General features: G+C 36.4%; 3 protein-coding genes and 1 pseudogene across 4 annotated transcripts; 2 read left to right on the top strand and 2 right to left on the bottom strand.

Moving 5' to 3' along the window:
- The first annotated feature begins 356 nt into the window (after positions 1 to 356).
- On the top strand, positions 357 to 1,468 carry LOC132057295 (polyubiquitin). The gene has a single exon (XM_059449832.1). It carries the CDS (start codon positions 394 to 396, stop codon positions 1,309 to 1,311), a length of 918 nt encoding a protein of 305 aa, XP_059305815.1. The 5' UTR covers positions 357 to 393; the 3' UTR covers positions 1,312 to 1,468.
- A 1,260-nt stretch (positions 1,469 to 2,728) lies between these two features.
- Positions 2,729 to 8,143, bottom strand: LOC132057997 (uncharacterized). Its single transcript, XM_059450569.1, has 5 exons — positions 7,929 to 8,143; positions 5,718 to 5,833; positions 5,063 to 5,082; positions 3,370 to 3,435; positions 2,729 to 3,218 (listed from the first exon to the last, which is right to left on the bottom strand). The coding sequence occupies exons 1-5, from the start codon at positions 8,081 to 8,083 to the stop codon at positions 3,132 to 3,134; spliced, it is 444 nt and encodes a 147-aa protein (XP_059306552.1). The 5' UTR covers positions 8,084 to 8,143; the 3' UTR covers positions 2,729 to 3,131.
- A 1,485-nt stretch (positions 8,144 to 9,628) lies between these two features.
- LOC132057294 (F-box/kelch-repeat protein At3g23880-like) lies at positions 9,629 to 12,047 on the top strand. Of its 2 annotated transcripts, none has more exons than XM_059449830.1 (3): positions 9,629 to 9,904; positions 10,313 to 10,365; positions 10,762 to 12,047. In XM_059449830.1, exons 2-3 carry the CDS (start codon positions 10,351 to 10,353, stop codon positions 11,866 to 11,868), a joined length of 1,122 nt encoding a protein of 373 aa, XP_059305813.1. In that variant the 5' UTR covers positions 9,629 to 9,904; positions 10,313 to 10,350; the 3' UTR covers positions 11,869 to 12,047. The 2 variants fall into 2 exon arrangements, with proteins under 2 accessions (XP_059305813.1, XP_059305814.1); XM_059449831.1 differs by having other exon boundaries at positions 10,239 to 10,365.
- A 2,329-nt stretch (positions 12,048 to 14,376) lies between these two features.
- LOC132057293 (polyubiquitin 3-like) lies at positions 14,377 to 20,683 on the bottom strand (annotated as a pseudogene).

The raw sequence follows: 20,683 nt of genomic DNA, 5'->3' as shown, positions 1-20,683 counted from the left end.
GCTTAGCCTTGTATGTACATACATAAAAGCAGTTACTTTTTAGTGCACACTGTAGAGTGAAGCTTTTTTCTTTGAAATGCAGTCCATTCTGTACTGTTCTTTTTGGCGTTGTACTTAAATTTCAGAATATGTTTAGCAAAAGATGAAATTATAGGATGAGTCAAATATTTCTGGCACCCCCTCTGCTGATAGCTCTTGGTTCTGCAAATCACATTTGCTATTTTGATGTAGTACTGTTACGTGACATTGTCAATTCCCTTGTTTAATAGAGTAAAGTATGCACTTCTGTAGTATATGCTTGAATTCGTTTTTGCTTTTGTTAGTGCAACAATAACTGAAATATGATAAGCTTTTCTCTTATGTCTAATATTCCCTTTTAATGTAAAATTTCAGATGCAAATCTTTGTAAAGACCCTCACTGGCAAGACCATTACTCTCGAGGTTGAGAGTTCCGACACTATTGATAATGTCAAGGCTAAGATTCAGGATAAGGAAGGAATTCCTCCAGACCAGCAAAGGTTGATCTTTGCTGGAAAGCAGCTCGAGGATGGACGCACTCTTGCCGACTACAACATCCAGAAGGAATCCACCCTCCACCTTGTCCTCCGTCTTCGTGGTGGCATGCAGATTTTTGTGAAAACTTTAACCGGAAAGACCATAACCCTTGAGGTTGAGAGCTCGGACACCATTGACAATGTCAAGGCGAAGATCCAGGACAAGGAAGGCATCCCTCCAGACCAGCAGAGGTTGATCTTTGCTGGAAAGCAGCTCGAGGATGGACGCACTCTTGCTGACTACAACATCCAGAAGGAATCCACCCTTCACCTTGTCCTCCGTCTACGTGGTGGCATGCAGATCTTCGTGAAGACATTGACTGGCAAGACAATCACCTTGGAGGTCGAAAGTTCTGATACAATTGATAATGTGAAGGCGAAGATCCAAGATAAAGAGGGGATTCCACCAGATCAGCAGCGTTTGATCTTTGCCGGCAAACAGCTTGAGGATGGGAGGACCCTTGCTGATTACAATATCCAGAAAGAGTCCACTCTACATTTGGTGCTGCGTTTGAGGGGAGGCATGCAGATATTTGTCAAGACTCTAACGGGGAAGACTATCACTTTGGAGGTTGAGAGCTCGGACACTATTGATAATGTGAAAGCCAAGATTCAGGACAAGGAGGGTATTCCACCAGATCAGCAGAGGCTGATTTTTGCTGGTAAGCAGTTGGAGGATGGCCGTACCCTTGCAGATTATAACATCCAGAAAGAATCTACCCTTCACCTTGTGCTTCGTCTCCGTGGTGGCTGTTGAGAAGTTAATTCCGTGTTCGCTTTTATCTGTTGCGTTTTGCTTCGATCTCTTTGTTGAACAATCTTTGAGACTTGTGTTCTTGTTATGATGCTGGTTGACTGCTTAAAGACGTGTGTGAATATGCCTTAAAGGTATTTGTTATGTTTGTTTTCTGTTTTTCTGTTGGCTTCGTTTGAATAAAGTACTTTCTGTGGTATAATCCTTGGTTCTGTATGAGCATGGTTATAAAATTTCTTGGTTATCCAACGAAATATGGATCAGATTAGTAACATTTAAAGACTGGTTTAAATGGTTGGACCAGTCGTTTCCGGTTATTATTTACGCTTCGTCGAATAAATTTGAACTGTAAAGTATCCTCTATGTTGGTCTTTGGACTGCCTGTCTAAATTTTTTTGTTCGTGAATGAATGTGGATCAGTCGATATTATGGTTCAAAAACAGGTCCTGTAGCCTAATATAGTATAACAAAATTTTTAAAATGTTACCTTCTGCATAGAAATGTCAAAAACTTTGCAAAAATTAAAATAATGCTGTTTGCAATAAATTTTCTCAAGATACAGAAAATAAACTACAATCACAAAATTTATAAAATGAGTAATTTCATTTATCAAGATTGTGAGTACAAATCTGTATATTCCCTTGATTCTTTTCTCTTAAATATTCTCCGTAATTCGAGGATCGTTAGTAGCGTATTTCTCGAACGTAGGATGATTTGGATTTGGATATGTGTGGATTTTTTGGGGATGTATTTGATCTCCATAAAAGGAGATTGTGGATCTTTTTGAAGTATTTGGTTGTCAAGAAATATCCAGCCATTATTATCCATGAGTAATGAGATATTTTGAGATCTTGATCTCTTTGTGAATATCCAAGAGTTTGTCAGATATTTGAGATATGATTTGATCTCTTTTTGAATATCTATGAATTTCTGGTATATTTGAGATGCCTTTCTTAGGGAATATGTGTCCCTTTATATAGGCGTGAGTTAGGGTTTAGGATAAAGTAACCTCCAAGAAATCCTTACCAACTTCAGAGTTTGAAGATGGATTGAACTCATCTTGTAGAATCCTATTTCAAATCCGATAAAATTTCTCCGTCTACAAATGCATCTGCTATCCAAAAACTATATTTTTATTTTGCTTATACATCAGACTTCTAGCGGGCTTGAACATTTTGTTGATCAGTGAAGTTCCTGATACATTCCCTCTCGAAGAGAGCTGGAAATTGGATTTAAGTTCACCTCTGATTACTTCTGGAAATTGGATTTAAGACCTCTTATTACTTTTTCTTCAGAACGTTGTAATGCAAATGCTCTTGATTACTTTTCAATTTTTTTTGCAGTGTTGAGAAAGTCAATTCATATAAGATAACAAAGTAAAAGAACTAATACCAATCACCTCACAATGATTGAGCAATGATTCTAGTGAACAAAGGGCCAAGCAAATTTCACTTTCCTGAAAACTGAAAGCATTTAACATGTTGCATTTTGTAAGCTCTGATTGTGAACTCCTTTTGGTCATGTCTGATATGTCTATACAAAGTACAAACCAAAATTTAATAAAACGCTCTGTGTGGGCTTAGCAAAAACTAAGAATCATCATAAGCAAAAGAGATAATTCTAGGGAGGCCAAAGTTTGGATGGAGATGCTGCAAAATGTAGCAAATTCTGAAGCAATCGGGTGAATTTGGTTAAGGACTGTAATCTTGTTTGAAACTTTTATGCTCCTGAACTACAGTCCTCCTTGGCCAAGCTCGAGTTAGATTAATTTGGCAAGTTATCAACTTCCGAATGTTCTCCAGACCGCCAGGCTTCCGGTGAAGTCATATCTGTCTCATGCTACATTTCAACTTCTCCGATTCAAGCTCTTGTTTCAAAGATTCAAGTCGTTCAAGTAAATCAATGTTTTCCTGGTGAAATCCGACAGCATAAATAAACTATTAATTGAACTGTGAATATGATGATAAGCATTTCGGCCTTGACCGACCAAACACAAGAAAGATAATGAAAGAGCAAAAATATGCAAAGAAACACATCAAGAAAGTCGTTTCAAACATTCACCTTCTGTAGCAGGTCCAATTTCTTCTTAATGCTAGCAGTGCTATCCTCTTTCAACAACTGCTTAATCTACACAAAACCCTACAAGTTAACAAACTAGCAAATGAGGTGCAACAGTTAACCAACTTTCTAACTAAAGCTGGCATGGGAAAGAATTGGAACTCTTTTTACTCCAGGAGTGCAAACATAAAGACGTTTATAATGCATGAAACATGCCTCAATAATCAGATCATGTGAAACAAATGATTTTCACTTGACTATGAACTTAGCGCAGATAACATGTTCTATGTCTTGATACATAACATGGACAAGGCAATAGCAAAACAGCAGAAACAATGCATCAGTTCTCTTTACACAGATCAGGATGGAAAGAACAAGGAACAGGATAGTGTAGAGCAATAGCCAACATTCGGCTCCATTTAATTGACCTATTCCATTTGGTCTTCCCACTTATTTGAATGTTCTAAGCTTTGAGGATAATATCAAATACAAATATGGAGACCTGGGTCTATTTTCCCATAAAACTAGGTATCTCTTCGCGAGTGAGTATTATATAAAGGACAGTTAATGATATCAATGTCATAGTTTTCCTTCACCCATTCCTCTCGAAATTCTGTATTACATTAGAATTACCGTTTGCAGTAACTTTTATGTTTTCCCCAATTTGAGCAACTTATACAGACAAGCATCCGTGACTTATAAATCTGCTACTAAACAGAATTAGACTAGGCTGTTCCTCAAATTTTCCTTAAAACTTCTTGACAATTTTTTTCCACAGTTCCTTTCTTTTCTGAGAACACAAACAGGAGTCACTGCCTCTTAGAAATCTACGGCATCATCAGGTAAAATTTTTTTGAACTGGTAACATGGCGTCATCAGGTAGATTGATGAAAAGCAATTCCTTCTAGAGCTAAAAGTTTGTCACTTTAATAAACTAGGTCAGGCAGTAGAGGAGGGGGTACCAGAGAAGAGGAAGAAAATGCACTCTCTTTGTTTCAAAGAAGAATATGCATTTTTCATTTCAATCTACTTTTAAATGAAACATACTCTTGACACCAATCTCAATTGTATAAGCAATCGGTAAGATATAAATCCATCTGAAGACCAACAATTACAATAAAGGGTAGATTGCATATATTGTTCACTCATGTCAGATAATGCAAGTATGCAAGGATGTTGCAAAGTCCTTGATTGAGTCAACACTTCCCAAATAAAGTCCTTTTGAGGCTAATAGGAAAGAGATTGCAGTTTATGTAAATCTGGATGCCTACCGAGTGGAGGTGAATACTCCCTATTCCTCTTGTCCCTACTCGACAATCCCCACTTATCTGATTCTCATAGAAGAAATTAATTTAGTGCTGGTGGTGTCATGAGAGAGAGAGAGAGAGAGAGAGGTGCTCCTAGGAATAAAAACAAATGAGGTTCAAAAAGCATAATTTGATGAGGAAAGATGAGAGCTAACTGTCGAGAATGAAAAAGGATCTGTAATACCAAATCCTGCGATCAACTAAATACCTCCGCCTAAAGAAATGCCTGACAAGAAAAGCTGCATATGGCAAATGCAGTGCAGGAAATGCACAAGCCTATCTACTTGGTTATTCCAATTTCTAGTTGAACGAGAGAATGTAAGGGAACTTTCTGAATCATATGTGTTCTAACAAAACAATAGAGAATCTCAAACTTTTCAGTGACAAACTGACAATGTAGCATATGCACCTAGAGGGTGAAATTTCAACAGAAATTCAAATACAGCTGGATTTTAATATGCAGAGGGGAAAAGAAATCACTAATTTTCTCAGGCTTGAACTAGACAGAGAAATCACTTTCATAATATTTTTTGTCGTAGTTGGACTTGGAATTTACGAGATTTTTTTTATAACCATGGTGTCTCGGCCAGGTTGCGCGCACCTCGACTAATTTCAATGGGTTACGAGATTCATTTAACAAGAGAGAACTCATGCTGCACATAAAGGAGGAAGCCATTATCGTTGAAACACAAAAAATGTTGTTCAGGGGAAACACAACATTTGCTTATACATAGGGTCATAGATACAACCATTTTTCTAGGCAGATGTATTATTGTAGAAAAGGTGAATATTATTTGTTTTTTACTTTGGTAAATATGTGATTGCCTAGTAAATATTCTCGGTTAAGGTGGTACATTACTTAATTAATAAGGAATTAAGGTGTTAAATTACTCATGCCATCATTGATTGTCAATAGAGAGGATAACATGTCGCAGAACATAATATAACAACGGCAGTTCAAGGGCTTCACTAGATATAATACTTATGTCAAACGTCTATGGTAAACTTCTCACCAAAATATTATTGATTCTCAATGAAAGATGCCTATCTTAATCACTTCCTTTTGGCAGGCGGAAGATTTCACTTCCTCATCATTATATCTTTTTCTCCACACTGCAGATTCGTCCATTGCTTCTCTACTAGCAAGATTGAACTGTCTCCTGCAAGAAACCAGGATCAAAATACTTAGCGAAGCAGTAAATGGCATTGAAATTTTATATTAATAAGAAAGTTGGATTTTTAATATAAAATATGATCATCTGTTTGATTGCCAGCAATTTTAGACTCGCGCTGAAAATGTGGTATATGAACAACCTTCATCTTGAAAACACAATTTCTTATGTATTTCAATCAGTACTTAACTTGGAACCAATTTTGCCTCGGTACTAGTTCTAAGTGGTCTGCTATGTGCTAATCAAAACAACGCTATAATCAAAATCCAAGGCAAGTTACCTGCTAAGGCATATGCAATGGGGTTCACATGATTTTCACCCCTCAAGGAACTTAGATGTGTATTCCAATTCCACAAACTCATAAGGGTAACACACAAAGAAAAGTTAAAAAAGGATAAAATCTCTGAGGCCATTTACTCCTAGATCCTACTTGTTATATTAAACATTTTTGCCCACTTTCCTTCACTGAACTCATATGACATTACGTGGTTTAGGCAAAAACAAATTCGTTCAGCTCAGAAGCTAATACATAGACTGAGAGAAACAAGCGGATACTACAAAAGCAGAGGGCAGTCATTAAGTTTCTGATACCTTCATTTCCTAACTCAATTGATATTCTAGTCCAAATGGGGAATTCAAAACTGGTTTTCCTTTTGCTGGTCAGTCAAGCAAGAAAAGAAAGATAAAACACTTCTCTTGGGTGGTTACCAAAATTGGATAGAAAAAGGAAACCTACATTTCTATGCTGGATACAAGTAGAGGTGATTGCTTTCTTTAATAGTGTTGCTTAGAAGTTAAGACTAATCAACATCCCCAACTAGTCCCTGTCTTTTGAACCATACTTAAGTTTCACAGCAACCAAACAAAGTGAAAATCCATTTCCAATCAACTTTCTTGATCCATTCCTGGGTGCAAAGACATTATCTTTTATGAGGTACATACAAAAGACTGAGACCTTTATTTAAGGTTATCGATATTGAATACAAAACAAGAAACCCAAATTCCTATGCTAGACACAAAAATAAAGGTTGGTGCTTTTTAATCTTATTGAGAGTTAAGACTAATCAACATCCCCAGCCACTGCTTCAAAGTGAAAATCCATTTCTTAGTGCAAAGACATGATTTTTTTTGATAAAGTAAAGACATGATTTTTTTATTGTATTTGTGTTAATATTCCAAATATGTACACATATTAAGTTTAAGGTGATTTAGCTTCTGAACTTGTCATTCTTTTTTTTTTTTTTTTTCTCAAATGTCCTTGCTTAACATTAAGATTAATCAACATTCCAACCAGTCCTTTCTGTTTCTTGAACCATACCCAATTTTCCCAGCAAACAAGCAAATTGAAGAGCCATTTCCAATCATTTTCTTGATCCATTTATGTGTGCAAAGACATGAGTTTTTTACATACAAAATATTAAACAAGAACATTAAAATAAAAGTTACCAATATTGAATACAAACAAGAAGCCTACATCCCAATTTTTTTCTTTTGAAAAAATTAAATTCAAGCAATCTTTCCGTTTTTTGAAAGAAAATTTCCACACTTCATGTAAAATTGAACTAGAGTGGTTACCAAAATTGAATACAAACAAGAAACTTACATTCCAATGCTGGATACAAGTAAAGGTGATTGCTTTTTTTTATTTTTTATGTTCTTGCTTAAAATTAAGACTAATCAAAATCCCCAACTAGTCCTTCTGTCTCTTGAACTATACAATTTTTCCAGCAACCAAACAAAGTGAAATTCCATTTCTCATCAATTTTTGACCCATTTCTAGGTGCAAAGACATGATTTTTTCAAGGTACATACCAAATATTAAACAAGAACATTAAAATAAAAGATACCAATATTGTATACAAACAAGAAATCCACATTCCAATGCTGCATATAAGTAAAAGGTGATTGCTTTTTTAAAGTTCTTGCTTAAAAATTAAGACTAATCAACATCCCCTACTAGTCCTTTTTTTTTTCTTGAACTACACCCAATTTTCCCAGCAACCAAACAAAGGGAAAATCCATTACTAACCTAAAGACATGATCTTTTTTCAGGTACATATAAAGGTTAATCAAGAAAGAATACCTGAGTAATTCAGTTTCAGTAGAAGAGAATTTGTAGTCAATGGTCCAAAGCCTCAGGTAAACAGCTAAACCCATCACCATAACCAGACCAAGTCCAAGGAATATTTGTTTTCTTCCTCTTCCCATGTTTTCCTTGTTTTTCTCCAACCTATGCATTTGGTGATTTTTAGGTTGTCAGAAATGCAAACGTGTGAACTTTCATCTACAATAATAGTCCTCCAAGTTTTTGGCTTTTGACTCAGAGTGTCCCTTTTCTTTTATATAGTAGTACACTAATAGTCCTCCGAGTTTCAAGTATTAGTGCACTTTTAGTAGTTTGGCCACGAAAATTAAATATTTTTTACTTTATCTGAAAGTTTTGAAGTTGAAGTTGTGTTTGGTTATAGTTTTTGCAAAGAATATTTGGTTATTTAAACATACTCAAAGCGAAAAAGTGAAAATAAGAACTTCAAGTTGTATTTGAAATTTTCATGAAGTACCGCTGATTTTCAAATAAAGTGAAAAAAATCGGGAAAAAAAAGTGAAAATTCTCCTGGCCAAACGGGTCCTAATAGAAGGATTTCTTGTAACAGTTGACCATTACCTACCAACGGTGTTCTGTTATTACAACAAGCAACCGGATCCTCTCTCACCTTCAGTATCATTGCACCTTTCTAAAGGAAAAAATTCCAAAATGCCGATTTGCAAATTTTTAGTCGGTCTATTGACACGTGTCACCATGGCATTTATCCAATTGTATTCTACGAATTTAGCTCAATGCACTTTCCAAGGTAGAGGTAAAATCTGTGCCGTACGGAAACCCTCATGGCCAGACCTCATTTTGTGTGGGATTGTACAACACTTATGTTATTATTGTTGTTGTACAACTTTCTCTGTCCCATTTTATATAATGGTATTTGGCTTGATAACAAGTTTAAAAAGTAAAGGAATATTTTTGAAATTTATAGTATAAAACAAATTATAGAATTTTGTGTGGCTAGATATCATTTCATTAGGGATGAAAAGATAATTCTAAAATTGAATTATTACTAAACATAGAAAGACGTGATTCATTTTTAGACCACCAACAAACAAAAGAGCGTCATATAAATTAGGATTAAGGGTAAAAAACATACGTTATAAATTAGGATTAAGGGTAAAAAACATACGTCAAGTATTACTTTTTCTTTTTAGTTTCCTACCTGAACTATCATCAACTAGTTTACAAAACACACCTCACTGAAAGTAAACAATTGATAGTTATTGTGTGTTTTACAAACTAATTGGTAATAGTTTAGGTAAAAAAAAAAAAGAACAACTAATAGTTAAAGCGTGTTGTTGACCATTATCTCAATAAGTTAAGAGGATGTTTGGATTGACTTACAAGCTGGTCAAACCTACTTATAAGCCCTTTTTAATTTTTTGGAGTGTTTGACAAAATGAAAAAGTGTTTGAAATAAGTTAAAAACTACTTAAAATAAGTCAAAATAAAATAGTTGGTGAACCCCAACTTATTGCTTTCTAGCTTAAAAAAACTATTAATTTGACCAAGTATATTATCTTTTTATCGCTTATATTTTCTTATTAGCTTTTTGTATTAACAACTTTAAGGCCATTTTAACAAAAAAAATGCTTATCAAACACTTTTATCCAAACATGATACTATTCGTTAATAAAATCAACTCGAACACTTAAAAAGATGCTTGGTGCTTAAAGGCAGCTACTGCCAATCCAATGCATTTAGAAACAGAAAGGAACAATATTGGTGCAAAAGTCCATCATGGGTCGGCCCAACCACCCCCATATTTGAGTGACGGCGATCCTAGATTCATTCTGCAGTTCACCCTAGCAGAAGGATGACACAAACGAAGAAGAAGTCAGTAATATCCTCCAATCTCCATGAGATGAAGAAGAAATCCATTATTATAAATTAAAAAAAAGCTAATCTTTTCAATCAGAGAGTAGAAGCGCCGCCCCAAAAGAAGAAATCAGCACCGGGTTTCTTTCTTTCTTTCTTTCTTTCTTTGAGCTGCAGCTGCGCTATGTGTGATTTTGACGGCACCTTTCTCTATTCTGCTTTGCAGGGAAGAGGAGCATTATGGAGCCGTATACAGGAGCAAATGGATGTTGATCAAGTGAGTATTTTATGCTTAAAGAAACCATTTTGTATACAAAGATTAGCAATGGATGCTCAGTCTTTTGAATAATCAGATTAGCAATGGAAAGCTCAATCAGAGGCCGCCCCAAAAGCTCAGCAGATGCAAAGAGAAGAAGAAGAAGAAGAAGAAGAAGAAGAAGAAGAAGAAGAAGAAATCAGTACCAATTTGCAAAGGTTTCTTTCTTTATTTGAGCTCTCTGTGTTTGATTTTGACGGCACCTCTCACTACTTGTCTATTCTGCTCACAGGGAAGAGCATTTCAGATGATAGTAATACACAAGACCAAATGGATGTTGATCAGGTGACTTCTTAAGCATTATGCATGCTTAATAACATTGAAGAAACCATTTTTCATGGTAGGATTTTTTTCTGTGATTGAAAAAAGACGTAGTTATGCTCTTTGACATGAATGATTTCTTGATTGATAAATTACTACTAGAATCTAACAACTCCTCAGACATTTTGTGAGAAATCATTGTCTTAGATGTCCACGGTCGTCATCCTAGCACCTAGCTTACGTATTCATAACACTGTCAAGATTGCTTTTGTCCTTCAACTAAGTTACCAATGATAGTACTACTTATAAAACACCAATTTACATTGGTTTTCATATACTCCATGTGTATATGTGTGTGCCTGAAAAGATTTAACATCTTCAACAAATGAACTACTAAAGCACTCTACTTGTCTTATCTAGGCCACGGGCATTCGCTTTAAAGTGGACATAATGATGGAGATCCTCAGCAGGTTACCTGTGCGGTCTCTTTTTCGATTCAAATGTGTTTCAAAATTTTGGGAGGCATTAATTGCTGATCCTTACTTTAAGATGAAGCATCACCTTCATGCCAAGAATGACCAAAATTCCCAAAAAATTCTTATTTGCCAATTGTGGAGTGTTAAGGACCGTGGCCTTGGATTCCGTTCTTCTTCTTTATCCCCGGTTCAAATGGTTGAGGATGAACAAAAAGTTGATTGCCCTTCGAACTGCATACCAATGAAGTGCAAACCTTATTGTGGTTATGATGGACTGGTTCTTCTTGTATATTTGTCTGATAGACCCAATCTACCCCTTTTGCTGTGGAACCCCTCCACAAGAGAATCAATAGAACTTCCCCATCCAGAATCTCCCCTGACGGATTGTGTATGGGGATTGGGATATGACTCAACTAGTGGTGACTATAAGATCCTTGCAGTTAACCTGAATGGATCTGGTCGTCGTGTTGAAATTCTCTCTCTAAAAAGTGGTTCCTGGAGAAGAATCGGTAATTATCCTACAGGCGTTCATTGTTATCCGGGTTTTAAGGATTGTGGTATGGATTATTTGCCATTTGTACATGGAGCATTTCATTGGTCTGGTATGTCACCATATTATACTATCGTTTCATTTAATATTTCAAATGAGGTGTATGGAGAGATACCGTTGTTGGAGGGAATGTGCAATAGGTCCGAAAAGCGGATCACCGACCATGGTGTTTCAGTATTGGGAGGAATGCTTTGCTTGTATTCTACATATGTACATCACCATAAGCGCACTTTTGAGTTGTGGGTAATGAAAGACTATGGTGTCAAAGAATCTTGGACTAAATTGATTGCAATACCTAATCCTAATCTTTTTAATTCCGCCAGACCAAAACATCTGTTTGCGGATGGTGAAGTGCTACTACGCTGCCAACATACGGGATCTGGTGGTACTGTATTCAGGACGACATTTAGAGGACCATTTGGATTATGGCCTCATTGTGATATCGTTAAGTTTGCAATTGTTTATACAGAGAGCTTGATCTCGCCTAAATTACTTACCTAGTATTTGCCTATGTGTGATTATTGGGTTTTTGTTATGTGAAAGTATCGTACTGCACAACGTATCATTTTATACGTCACTTCTACTCTCTGTGATCTCCTTAACTTGAGATTTCCTATGCTTAATTATATGCCTACAGTCTGGAAAGATGTCATTGTATACCGAGGTGGAGGTACACAAAAGTGCAACGGACTCTCCCTGTTGATCCTTGGCTATGTTGTAACATTTCAGGTAGGAATTCTGGCGATAGAAGTTTGTGTTGGGGGATCTGGTATTTGCACCTGTCAATTATATTGGTCTCCACAGCAACATGAGGGTGGAAGTTGGCTTTTGAATTATGCATGGAAAGTCTACTTTCCTCATTTTTATTTTTGATCATTTTCTTAGCATTGCTAATTGTAATGTCATCTTGGAGTACATTATAAACTCTGAGATGTTCAAATGCTATTTGATTTTTTTAGCATTGCTAATTGTAATGTCATCTTGGAGTACTTATAAACTCTGAGATGGTCAAATGCTATGTGATTTCAGGGTTGTTGTTGTTGTTGTTGTTGTATCAGCTTGATTCAAACTCTCCTTTTCCATTTAGATGATTTTAAATGAAATGTGTTTTTTGGGAATGATCCAAAGGAGCTGCTAGTAATGGAGTTTTCAGCATCTATGTTTTCTCATAGTACGATTGGACCATTTTCCTCCTCATTAAGTAGAGTTGGTTATTCAGTCGAGTACTACCTTTTTTTTTTTCTTCCTGTTTTCGTTGCCCTTTCTATTATTCAATTGGTCTGTCTATATCATTGTATGGGTGTATGCTATTTTTGATATAGCCCATTTGGATTAGCTGGAAAAAAAGTAGTTTTAAGTAGCAAGTGCTTAAAAGTGTAGCTTATTTTGTGAATAAGTTGTTACATTTTTCGAAAGAAGTGCTGAAACTGAAAATTTACTCTCTTCCGAACACTAGGATTGTCAAGGCTTACTTGTAACTATTTATAACTTGTGTTGTTGAATTACCTTCAAGTCCTACCAAATTGTCCAGACTTACATGTAACACTTTACAACTTGTGTTGTTGACTTTCCTTGAAATCTTACTAGATTGTCAAGACTTACTTTACGACAGGTGTTGTTGAATTTATGATTTTCCATAGGAATAACTACTAGTCAATTTTGTTGATCTTTCGCCTAAGTTGTGTTGCTTTTACTCGCATAATAGGGTATAAAGGATAAAAAGGATTTGGCAATATATTTTACCATTTGTTTTTCCATTTAAATACAAAAAATTGGGAAGGTTTTGTTGTGTTTTTTAAAAGGTGTGAATGAGAAATGGAAGAGATATCTTTTGGATTGCACCTCTTCATCTCACCCTTTCATAGAAGCTTTGCCTGTCTTGCCTAAGATTTTAGAAACTGAAAATTCTGATCTTTCTCCCCTCAAAGTTCTCTGCATTTGTTTTCAAATGCTTGTGGGCTCGGATATTTAATTAACATTTCTGATTTTCTCGTTTAATTGTTTTCTTTCATATATTCTGGTTTACAGAATACTAACAGGTATTGACAAAATTACTTCAATTAAATGCTATGTTAATTTCAAACAAACAAGATAAGATAATCAGTTTATAAGGACATGTTCTCCTTTTTGTCTTTTCGTTTTTCAGCTTAAGTTTGGAAATAATGGAGTAACCAAACTTGCAATTAGCAAGAGGATCCCCTGGTGACCCGAGAGCATTCGGAATTGATAACTTATCAAATTAATCTAACTTGAAGTTGGCAAGGAGCATTATAGTTCACGAGCATAAGGTTTTCAAACAACATTGCAGTCCTTAACCAAATTCACCCGATTGCTTCAGAATTCGCCACATTATGCTAGCATCTCCATACAAAATTTGGCCTCCCTAGAATACTCTCTTTTGCTAATTATGGTTCTTAGATTTTTCTAAGTCCCCAGTTATTTGCCCTCCCTAGAATACAAATTCACGTAAAGTATTTTGTCATTAAGGTTCTAAAGTAGAGTAATATTCAATTCCAATTTCCAGCCCTCTTCCCGAGGGAATGTCTCAGTAACTTCATTGATCGACCAAATGTTCAAACACGGTATAGACTGATGTTATAGCAAAATCAAAATATAGTTTTCGAAATAGGAGTACGTTCTGCGTAACTGCAGCATGGACTAATCCGGTAGCAAGAGTTAAAGAGAATCGCATATTGGAAAATGTGGGATAAAGAAGAGTGCAACATCAAATAGTAGCTGTAGGGGCTCAACTTACAACAGCGATACTGCAGTAGTGTGTCGAATAGCGGATGCATTATTTTCGTAAGTTCGTGACATTTCTAAACAGAAGAAGGTAAAAAAGAAGTATATACTGTCTTAGCCTCGGCCCCTGTTTTTGAACCATCACATAGATTGATTGACAATCATTCACGAACAAAAATTTAGAAGACAGGCATTCCAAAAACTAACATAGATAAAACTTCACAACTTAAATTTCTTCATCGAAGAGAAATAACCGGAAACAACTGGTTCGCTAATCTGATTCATATTTCATTGGATAACCAAGAAATGATATAGACATGCTCATACAAGAAATATACCATAAAAAGTACTTTATTCAGACAAAGCCAACAGAAAAAGAAGAAAACAACTGTTTTAAACACAAAACAAAATAAACAAATGCCGTCAAGGCATAGTCACACACATGTTAAAAGAGTCTGCCAGCATCATAACAAGAACAGAAATCTTAAAGATTGTTCATAGAAAAGATCCAAGGAAACGGAACATATCAAAAAAGCAAGCAGGGAATTAACATCTCAATAGCCACCACGGAGACGAAGCACAAGGTGAAGGGTAGATTCTTTGTGTATGTTATAATCAGCAAGGGTACGACCACCCTCCAACTGCATACCAGCAAAAATCAGCCTCTGTTGATCTGGTGGAATACCCTCCTTGTCCTGAATCTTGGCTTTCACATTAGCAATAGTGTCCGAGCTCTCCACCTCCAAAGTGATGGTCTTCCCGGTTAGAGTCTTGACAAATATCTGCATGCCTCCCCTCAAACGCAGCACCAAATGTACAGTGGACTCTTTCTGGATATTGTAATCAGCAAGGGTCCTCCCATTTTTGAGTTGCTTTCCAGCAAAAATCATCCTCTGCTGATCTGGAGGAATCCCCTCTTTATCCTCGCCTTCACGTTATCAATTATATCAGAACTTTCGACCTCCAAGGTGATTGTCTTCCCAGTCAATGTCTTAACAAAGATCTGCATACCACCCCTCAGCCGAAGAACAAGGTGGAGGGTGGACTCCTTTTGAATATTGTAGTCGGCGAGAGTTCGTCCATCCTTGAGCTGCTTTCCAGCAAAGATCAACCTCTGCTGATCTGGAGGGATGCCTTCCTTGTCCTGGATCTTTGCCTTGACATTGTCAATGGTGTCCGAGCTTTCAACCTCAAGGGTAATGGTCTTTCCAGTCAAGGTCTAAACAAAAATCTGCATGCCACCCCTTAGATGAAGCACGAGGTGGAGGGTGGACTCCTTTTGAATGTTGTAGTCGGCAAGAGTTCGTCCATCATCGAGTTGCTTTCCAGAGAAGATCAACCTCTGCTTGGCAGGAGAGATGCCTTCCTTTTCCTGGATCTTTGCCTTAACATTGTCAATGGTGTCGGAGCTTTCAACCTCAAGGGTAATGGTCTTCCCTGTCAAGGTCTTCACAAAGATCTGCATGCCACCACGTAGATGGAGGACAAGGTGGAGGGTGGATTCCTTTTGGATGTTGTAGTCAGCAAGAGTTCGTCCATCCTCGAGGTGCTTTCCAGCAAAGATCAACCTTTGCTGATCTGGAGCGAGCCTTCCTTGTCCTGGATCTTCGCCTTGACATTGTCAATGGTGTCAGAGCTCTCAACCTCGAGGGTAATGGTCTTAACAAAGATTTGCATCTGAAGGTACATTTAAAAAAAAAAGGGGCAAGGAAAAGAAAAAAGGTGAATACGCATATCAGTCATCCACAAGCCTGGTGAATATCCGAAGCACAGTCCCTTCATCATCTTTATCCACCAAGAATATCAATTATTCACATTTATGCACTTGCTCAACGATCAGTACTCTTCAAATTTTTGTAGCACGATTGGGAGGGGAAAATGCATAAAGTCACTCCTCAAAATACTCTTAGTTAACAGAGCTGGATGTTGTTAATGCATCTGAATTGACTCTTCATTTTGGTTCCTATTCATTTAGCGGAAGGAAAATCCTTTCATCACTGTTTGCCCAACATCCTCGGCCGTAAACTCCGCAAATTCCCAATGTCTAATGGCACGGCTATGCAGAGTCATAAAAGTGAACTCCAAGAAACAAAGAGCCCTAACCCCCATCATCTATTGCCCATTTAACAGATAAATCACGAGTAATAAGCAAGAAAGATGATAATAGAGCCAATCCAAAACGCAGAAGGAGCTTTGAGGAAGAGCACACGACGACAAATATGATTGTTAATCTTAGATGATCAGAGAAGAATAGAGAGAGAGAGAGAGAGAGAGAGAGAGAGAGAGAGACATCGAATGGGATAGAGGGCAAAGCAATTCCTGGTTAAAAGACACGTCAAATGACCATAGGCAATTAGCCCAAAAGACTAACATGAAGGGCAAATTTCTCCAACACGTATAGTCCAACTGCTAACTTCATGTTGTTACTTCTTGACCTCATCCATCTGATCATGAGCATGTATAGTCCAACTGTAACCTCATCCATCTGAGGCAGGTTTAACATAAATAGCAATTCAAATCTCAAAATAGAAAAGATATTTGGATGACAAAAGTAGAAGTAAAAGAGAAAAGCAAAACTGATAATAATACCTGTACCCAATCCATATAGGAATGTAACTGACAAGGATTATAGCCACAAAAAGAACCATTCCTCAAGCTCCAAGCATGGTTTATCTGGTTTCTACACGTCATATACACCAGGAGATAAGATCACAAAACTACGATGATTCATACTGCATTATTTTTTTCTTGCCTGACAAAAAAACACATCACATTCCTCAATGAAGCGATAGAGGTCGAAGCTGATAGCATCAGTAGCAAGAAGAATGAGTATGTAAAAGGTCATAAGTGATTCGATCTCAATAGACACATGAAATAAGTAAATAAGATGTCTAGGTTTGACACACGCCAAACCAAGAGAACATAAAAGTTGAAAAACTTTACAGAGTTCTACTGTATGTCAAATAACAAAAGAACTCTTAACATTCCCCAGCATAGAAGAGAGAGTGTTTCTAGACCAAAATCAATTAGTGCGCCTTTCTCAAAAGCTCCTGCCGAACACAAGAAATGACCTCATTTGTCGTCATAGTACTCTGTCTGGTATTACCCTTTTTTTTTTTGATTAAGCACAAAACTACGATGTCCGAGTTTTTTCTTGCCTGAGACCCGACCTCAATGAAGCGATAGAGGGAAGTGCATCAGTAGCCCTCGGCAAGGAGTTTCCCAAAGTAGCACATGAAATAAGTTCGATGCTCTAGGTTTCCCACACGCCAAACGTCCATGTTGCCCTCGAGTTGTTTGCACAAAAGAACTCTTAACATTCCCCAACTTGTTTCCTAGACCTTCAATTAGGGCGCACCCCAAGCCGCTCAAGTCAATGACCTCATTTGTCGATAGGGTTGTCTGGTATTACCCTTTTACTTGGCCAATAAAGCTCTTGATCTTCCAACCTTGCAATTCTTCATAATAAGTTGCAAAGAAATTGAGAAACTAATTTCTTGTAGCACGTTAAAATAGGCCTCAACAGTCCCTATCTTAATTCAGAGCCTGCCATGTTTCCAACATTAAAGTCATATAGGATTCATACTTCTTTCAGTACTGCCTTTTCAAGCTTTGTGCAGTTCCAATCATCTTATACAATGCCAACAATACTTCTGTTTTCACTCTTTTTTTTTTTTTTTTTTTTTGATCAAGTAATAATTTTCATATAAATAGGGCAGAAAAAGGAGCCCGTATACAAGAAGTATACTAAAAGGAATAGAGCCTCACAACAAGACAGGATTTTCTACAAAAGCCACCCAATCCTCTAAACCTATGGGAACATCATGGCTACACCAAAAAGAGATAAGAGCAAGAGTATACTTCTGTTTTCACTCTTAAACATGTAGTCTTTCATCCAAAATAATTACAATGCTGTTGATTATGTTTTGAGATCAACTTTCACCACGTCTCACTTTCGTGGCAACAAATAGAAAAAATAAAGGCGGCAAAAGTCAAGAAGTTAGAACAGACCTTTGATCTCATACGGCAACAAACATTATAAAGGATAGAATTGCCTCTTTAAGTCACAACTTGATGAATCAACCTTCCTTGGTTCTTTACATCAAGATATCCACTCCCTTCAAAACAGTAGGATATTTCCTTTTCCGCATGTATGTGCTCACTGCATAAAGTTTTCAACTTTTACTCATAGTTCTCCACCTTCAGAGCAAAAAGGTAATGGTATTAAGAAAATAATGCAGCTCATTATAAACAGCAGGTAAAGGAACAGAGTTCAAAATGGACGCAAATATTACAGTATTCTCTGAATGTAATAATAACCATAGGATATAATCACAGAGATCATGTGCGCGCTTTGAGAAGAGATTTCACTTGAACAGCACATAATGCAAAAAGTACAGAAAAAAGAGTTTAGAAGGTCAAAAAAACAGCACATAAATTGCATGTCCGTCGCTGCTTGTTATCTCCCTAGACCCGCATCGTTGCCACTTTGGCAGCAGACGTTTGCATTGCATTGCCAAACAGTGAAGTACCAGTAAAAGACAGCTTCAACCAAGAAGGTGGAAATAGATGAAAATTACACCAACAAAAGTGCTAGTGTCAGTCACACATGCGAAGAAAATGAAAACAATTCTGTTTTCCTTGATAAGGAAAACAAACATGTTATTAACTCTGCAGTTTATGAAACAGGTGTTTCCTGGACAAAAACTCTAAGCTTGAACATGTAATCTGCCATTTTATCTTATCACATAAGCTTATTACGAACCCTCTGCAATCATCTGAAGCAAAGTATCTAAGTAAAAACCTTGGTTCTTCTAATAAAAATAATAATGATTCTGCCCTCAAAACACCTACATCTGCAGTAATAATAAACACTGATAAAAGTGCATGAAATGCACACAACCTGTAGGCATTTTGTTCTTGTACTGAAGAAGAAAAACAAAAACCATCTTGAAGTCGCAGAGTGCAATCACATTAATATGTATCTCAGTAGTAGCTGCATTGATCAATTAGTCTCAGTAGTATTGACATATATACATAATCCAAATTATTTAGTTTGGCAGAAAAATTACACTACCCTATTTCCATTGCAATTACACAAATTTTATGTAGGCCACATGATCTGGATGAGTTTGATTGCATCAAGTTTGATTTGTGCGAATTTTTTTAAACAACACGATTAGTACAAAAGAGAGCTAGTAATTTAAAATATTGAGTTTTAAGTAGGTAAATTCAGTTCATGATGTATTATCTGGAAAATGTCTCAGTATTGTGGTTTACTACTTACATAAAAGAAGAAAACTAACAATTTATTAACAGCGGAAATACACATATGACTAACCATTTTGGTGTAATATCTATTTCTACTCGCTTTCCTCATTGTGGAGCTGCAACCAGGGGCTGAACCAGAACATTTGATAAGGGGGTTCAAGAAAATTAAAAAATAAACACGCGAAGAAATCAAAACAAACACAATTCTCTATTGAAAGTGCAAGTATATTACTACAACTGTACACGACGAGGTTTCATTCCTTTCTTGCCTGATTATGAATGCTATTGCTGCCACCAACATTTTTTTTAAGACTCTTCTTTTTTTGCCAACTCCTAAACCCTATGGTCGAAAATACATCACCCCCTCCTTGATGAATATTATCGTCTGCAAAGAGATAGCAATTCAAACAAAAAGACTGCATCTTTACTTCCACTATACTCCAACCAATTAGAATATTCACTAAACCACTGAGGATCAAAACGACGCATGTATCTAGAAACTTTTGTTCTAGGATACTCTTTAAGTCGAGGTTGACAAGGACCTCTCCTAAGGTATTCTCTTCGAATAACATCACGATGATTTGGATGAAAGTCCAAGATTTGAGTTCTTTCACCCGGATCATGCTTTAAAGAATTCAAATCAAATTCCTGAGAAGAAAGCAATGGTACTTCTGAGTGGTTGACATTTTCTTCTGGATTAGGTTGATCATGAGAGTCCAAACTTGATCTTGGAACTTTGGTAAAATAATTATTCACTAACTTTTGAGACTGAATTATAATAAAAAAATAGTTAGAATTAAAGGCACAATGTCAATCTTAAAAGCCAATAAAACAAAGCCTATTTAAGGACATCTAACAATGAGAATAAAAACTCAATCTTGTATATAGCAATACAGCAAAAAATAATCAGTAACCTTAAGCATATCCCATTTCAAATGCCTACAGATGATCCTATATTATAAAAAACTCTGCCAAATGTCTCAATAAGCAAGAAAACAACTTAACCACAATCCAGCACACATAAAAGGGAATTGATTACTAAATAAAAATCTACACTTTGATTCTTTTATCAGCTAAAAATAAATATCTGGAAGACCAATTTTGCAAACAAACAACATTTAAGAATTAAAACAATCAAGGCTTGGGGTTCACGGATGGAAAATGGGTCAGCTACCCATTTCACAAAATGGGTTGATTAACAACTAACTAACAAGAAACAATAATGGGTTTGTTGTGATTTTGAGTATGGTGAAAAAAGAAAAAAAGAAGAAAAACCTTGGAATTGGAAGCCATGGGCGAAGGC

Source organism: Lycium ferocissimum, chromosome 5 (assembly GCF_029784015.1).
Source record: "Lycium ferocissimum isolate CSIRO_LF1 chromosome 5, AGI_CSIRO_Lferr_CH_V1, whole genome shotgun sequence".
NCBI lineage: Eukaryota > Viridiplantae > Streptophyta > Magnoliopsida > Solanales > Solanaceae > Lycium > Lycium ferocissimum.
The sequence above is the reverse complement of the archived record's forward strand: the minus strand, read 5'-3'. Positions and strand labels throughout refer to the sequence as shown.

Coding starts and splice junctions, on each gene's coding strand:
- LOC132057295 (XM_059449832.1), top strand. CDS start 394: ATGCAAATCTTTGTAAAGACCCTCACTGGCAAGACCATTACTCTCGAG.
- LOC132057997 (XM_059450569.1), bottom strand. CDS start 8,083: ATGCATAGGTTGGAGAAAAACAAGGAAAACATGGGAAGAGGAAGAAAA. Junction 3,436..5,062: donor GTGCATATGCTACATTGTCA/GTTTGTCACTGA, acceptor GGTTTTGTGTAG/ATTAAGCAGTTGTTGAAAGA. Junction 3,219..3,369: donor AATTGGACCTGCTACAGAAG/GTGAATGTTTGA, acceptor GGATTTCACCAG/GAAAACATTGATTTACTTGA.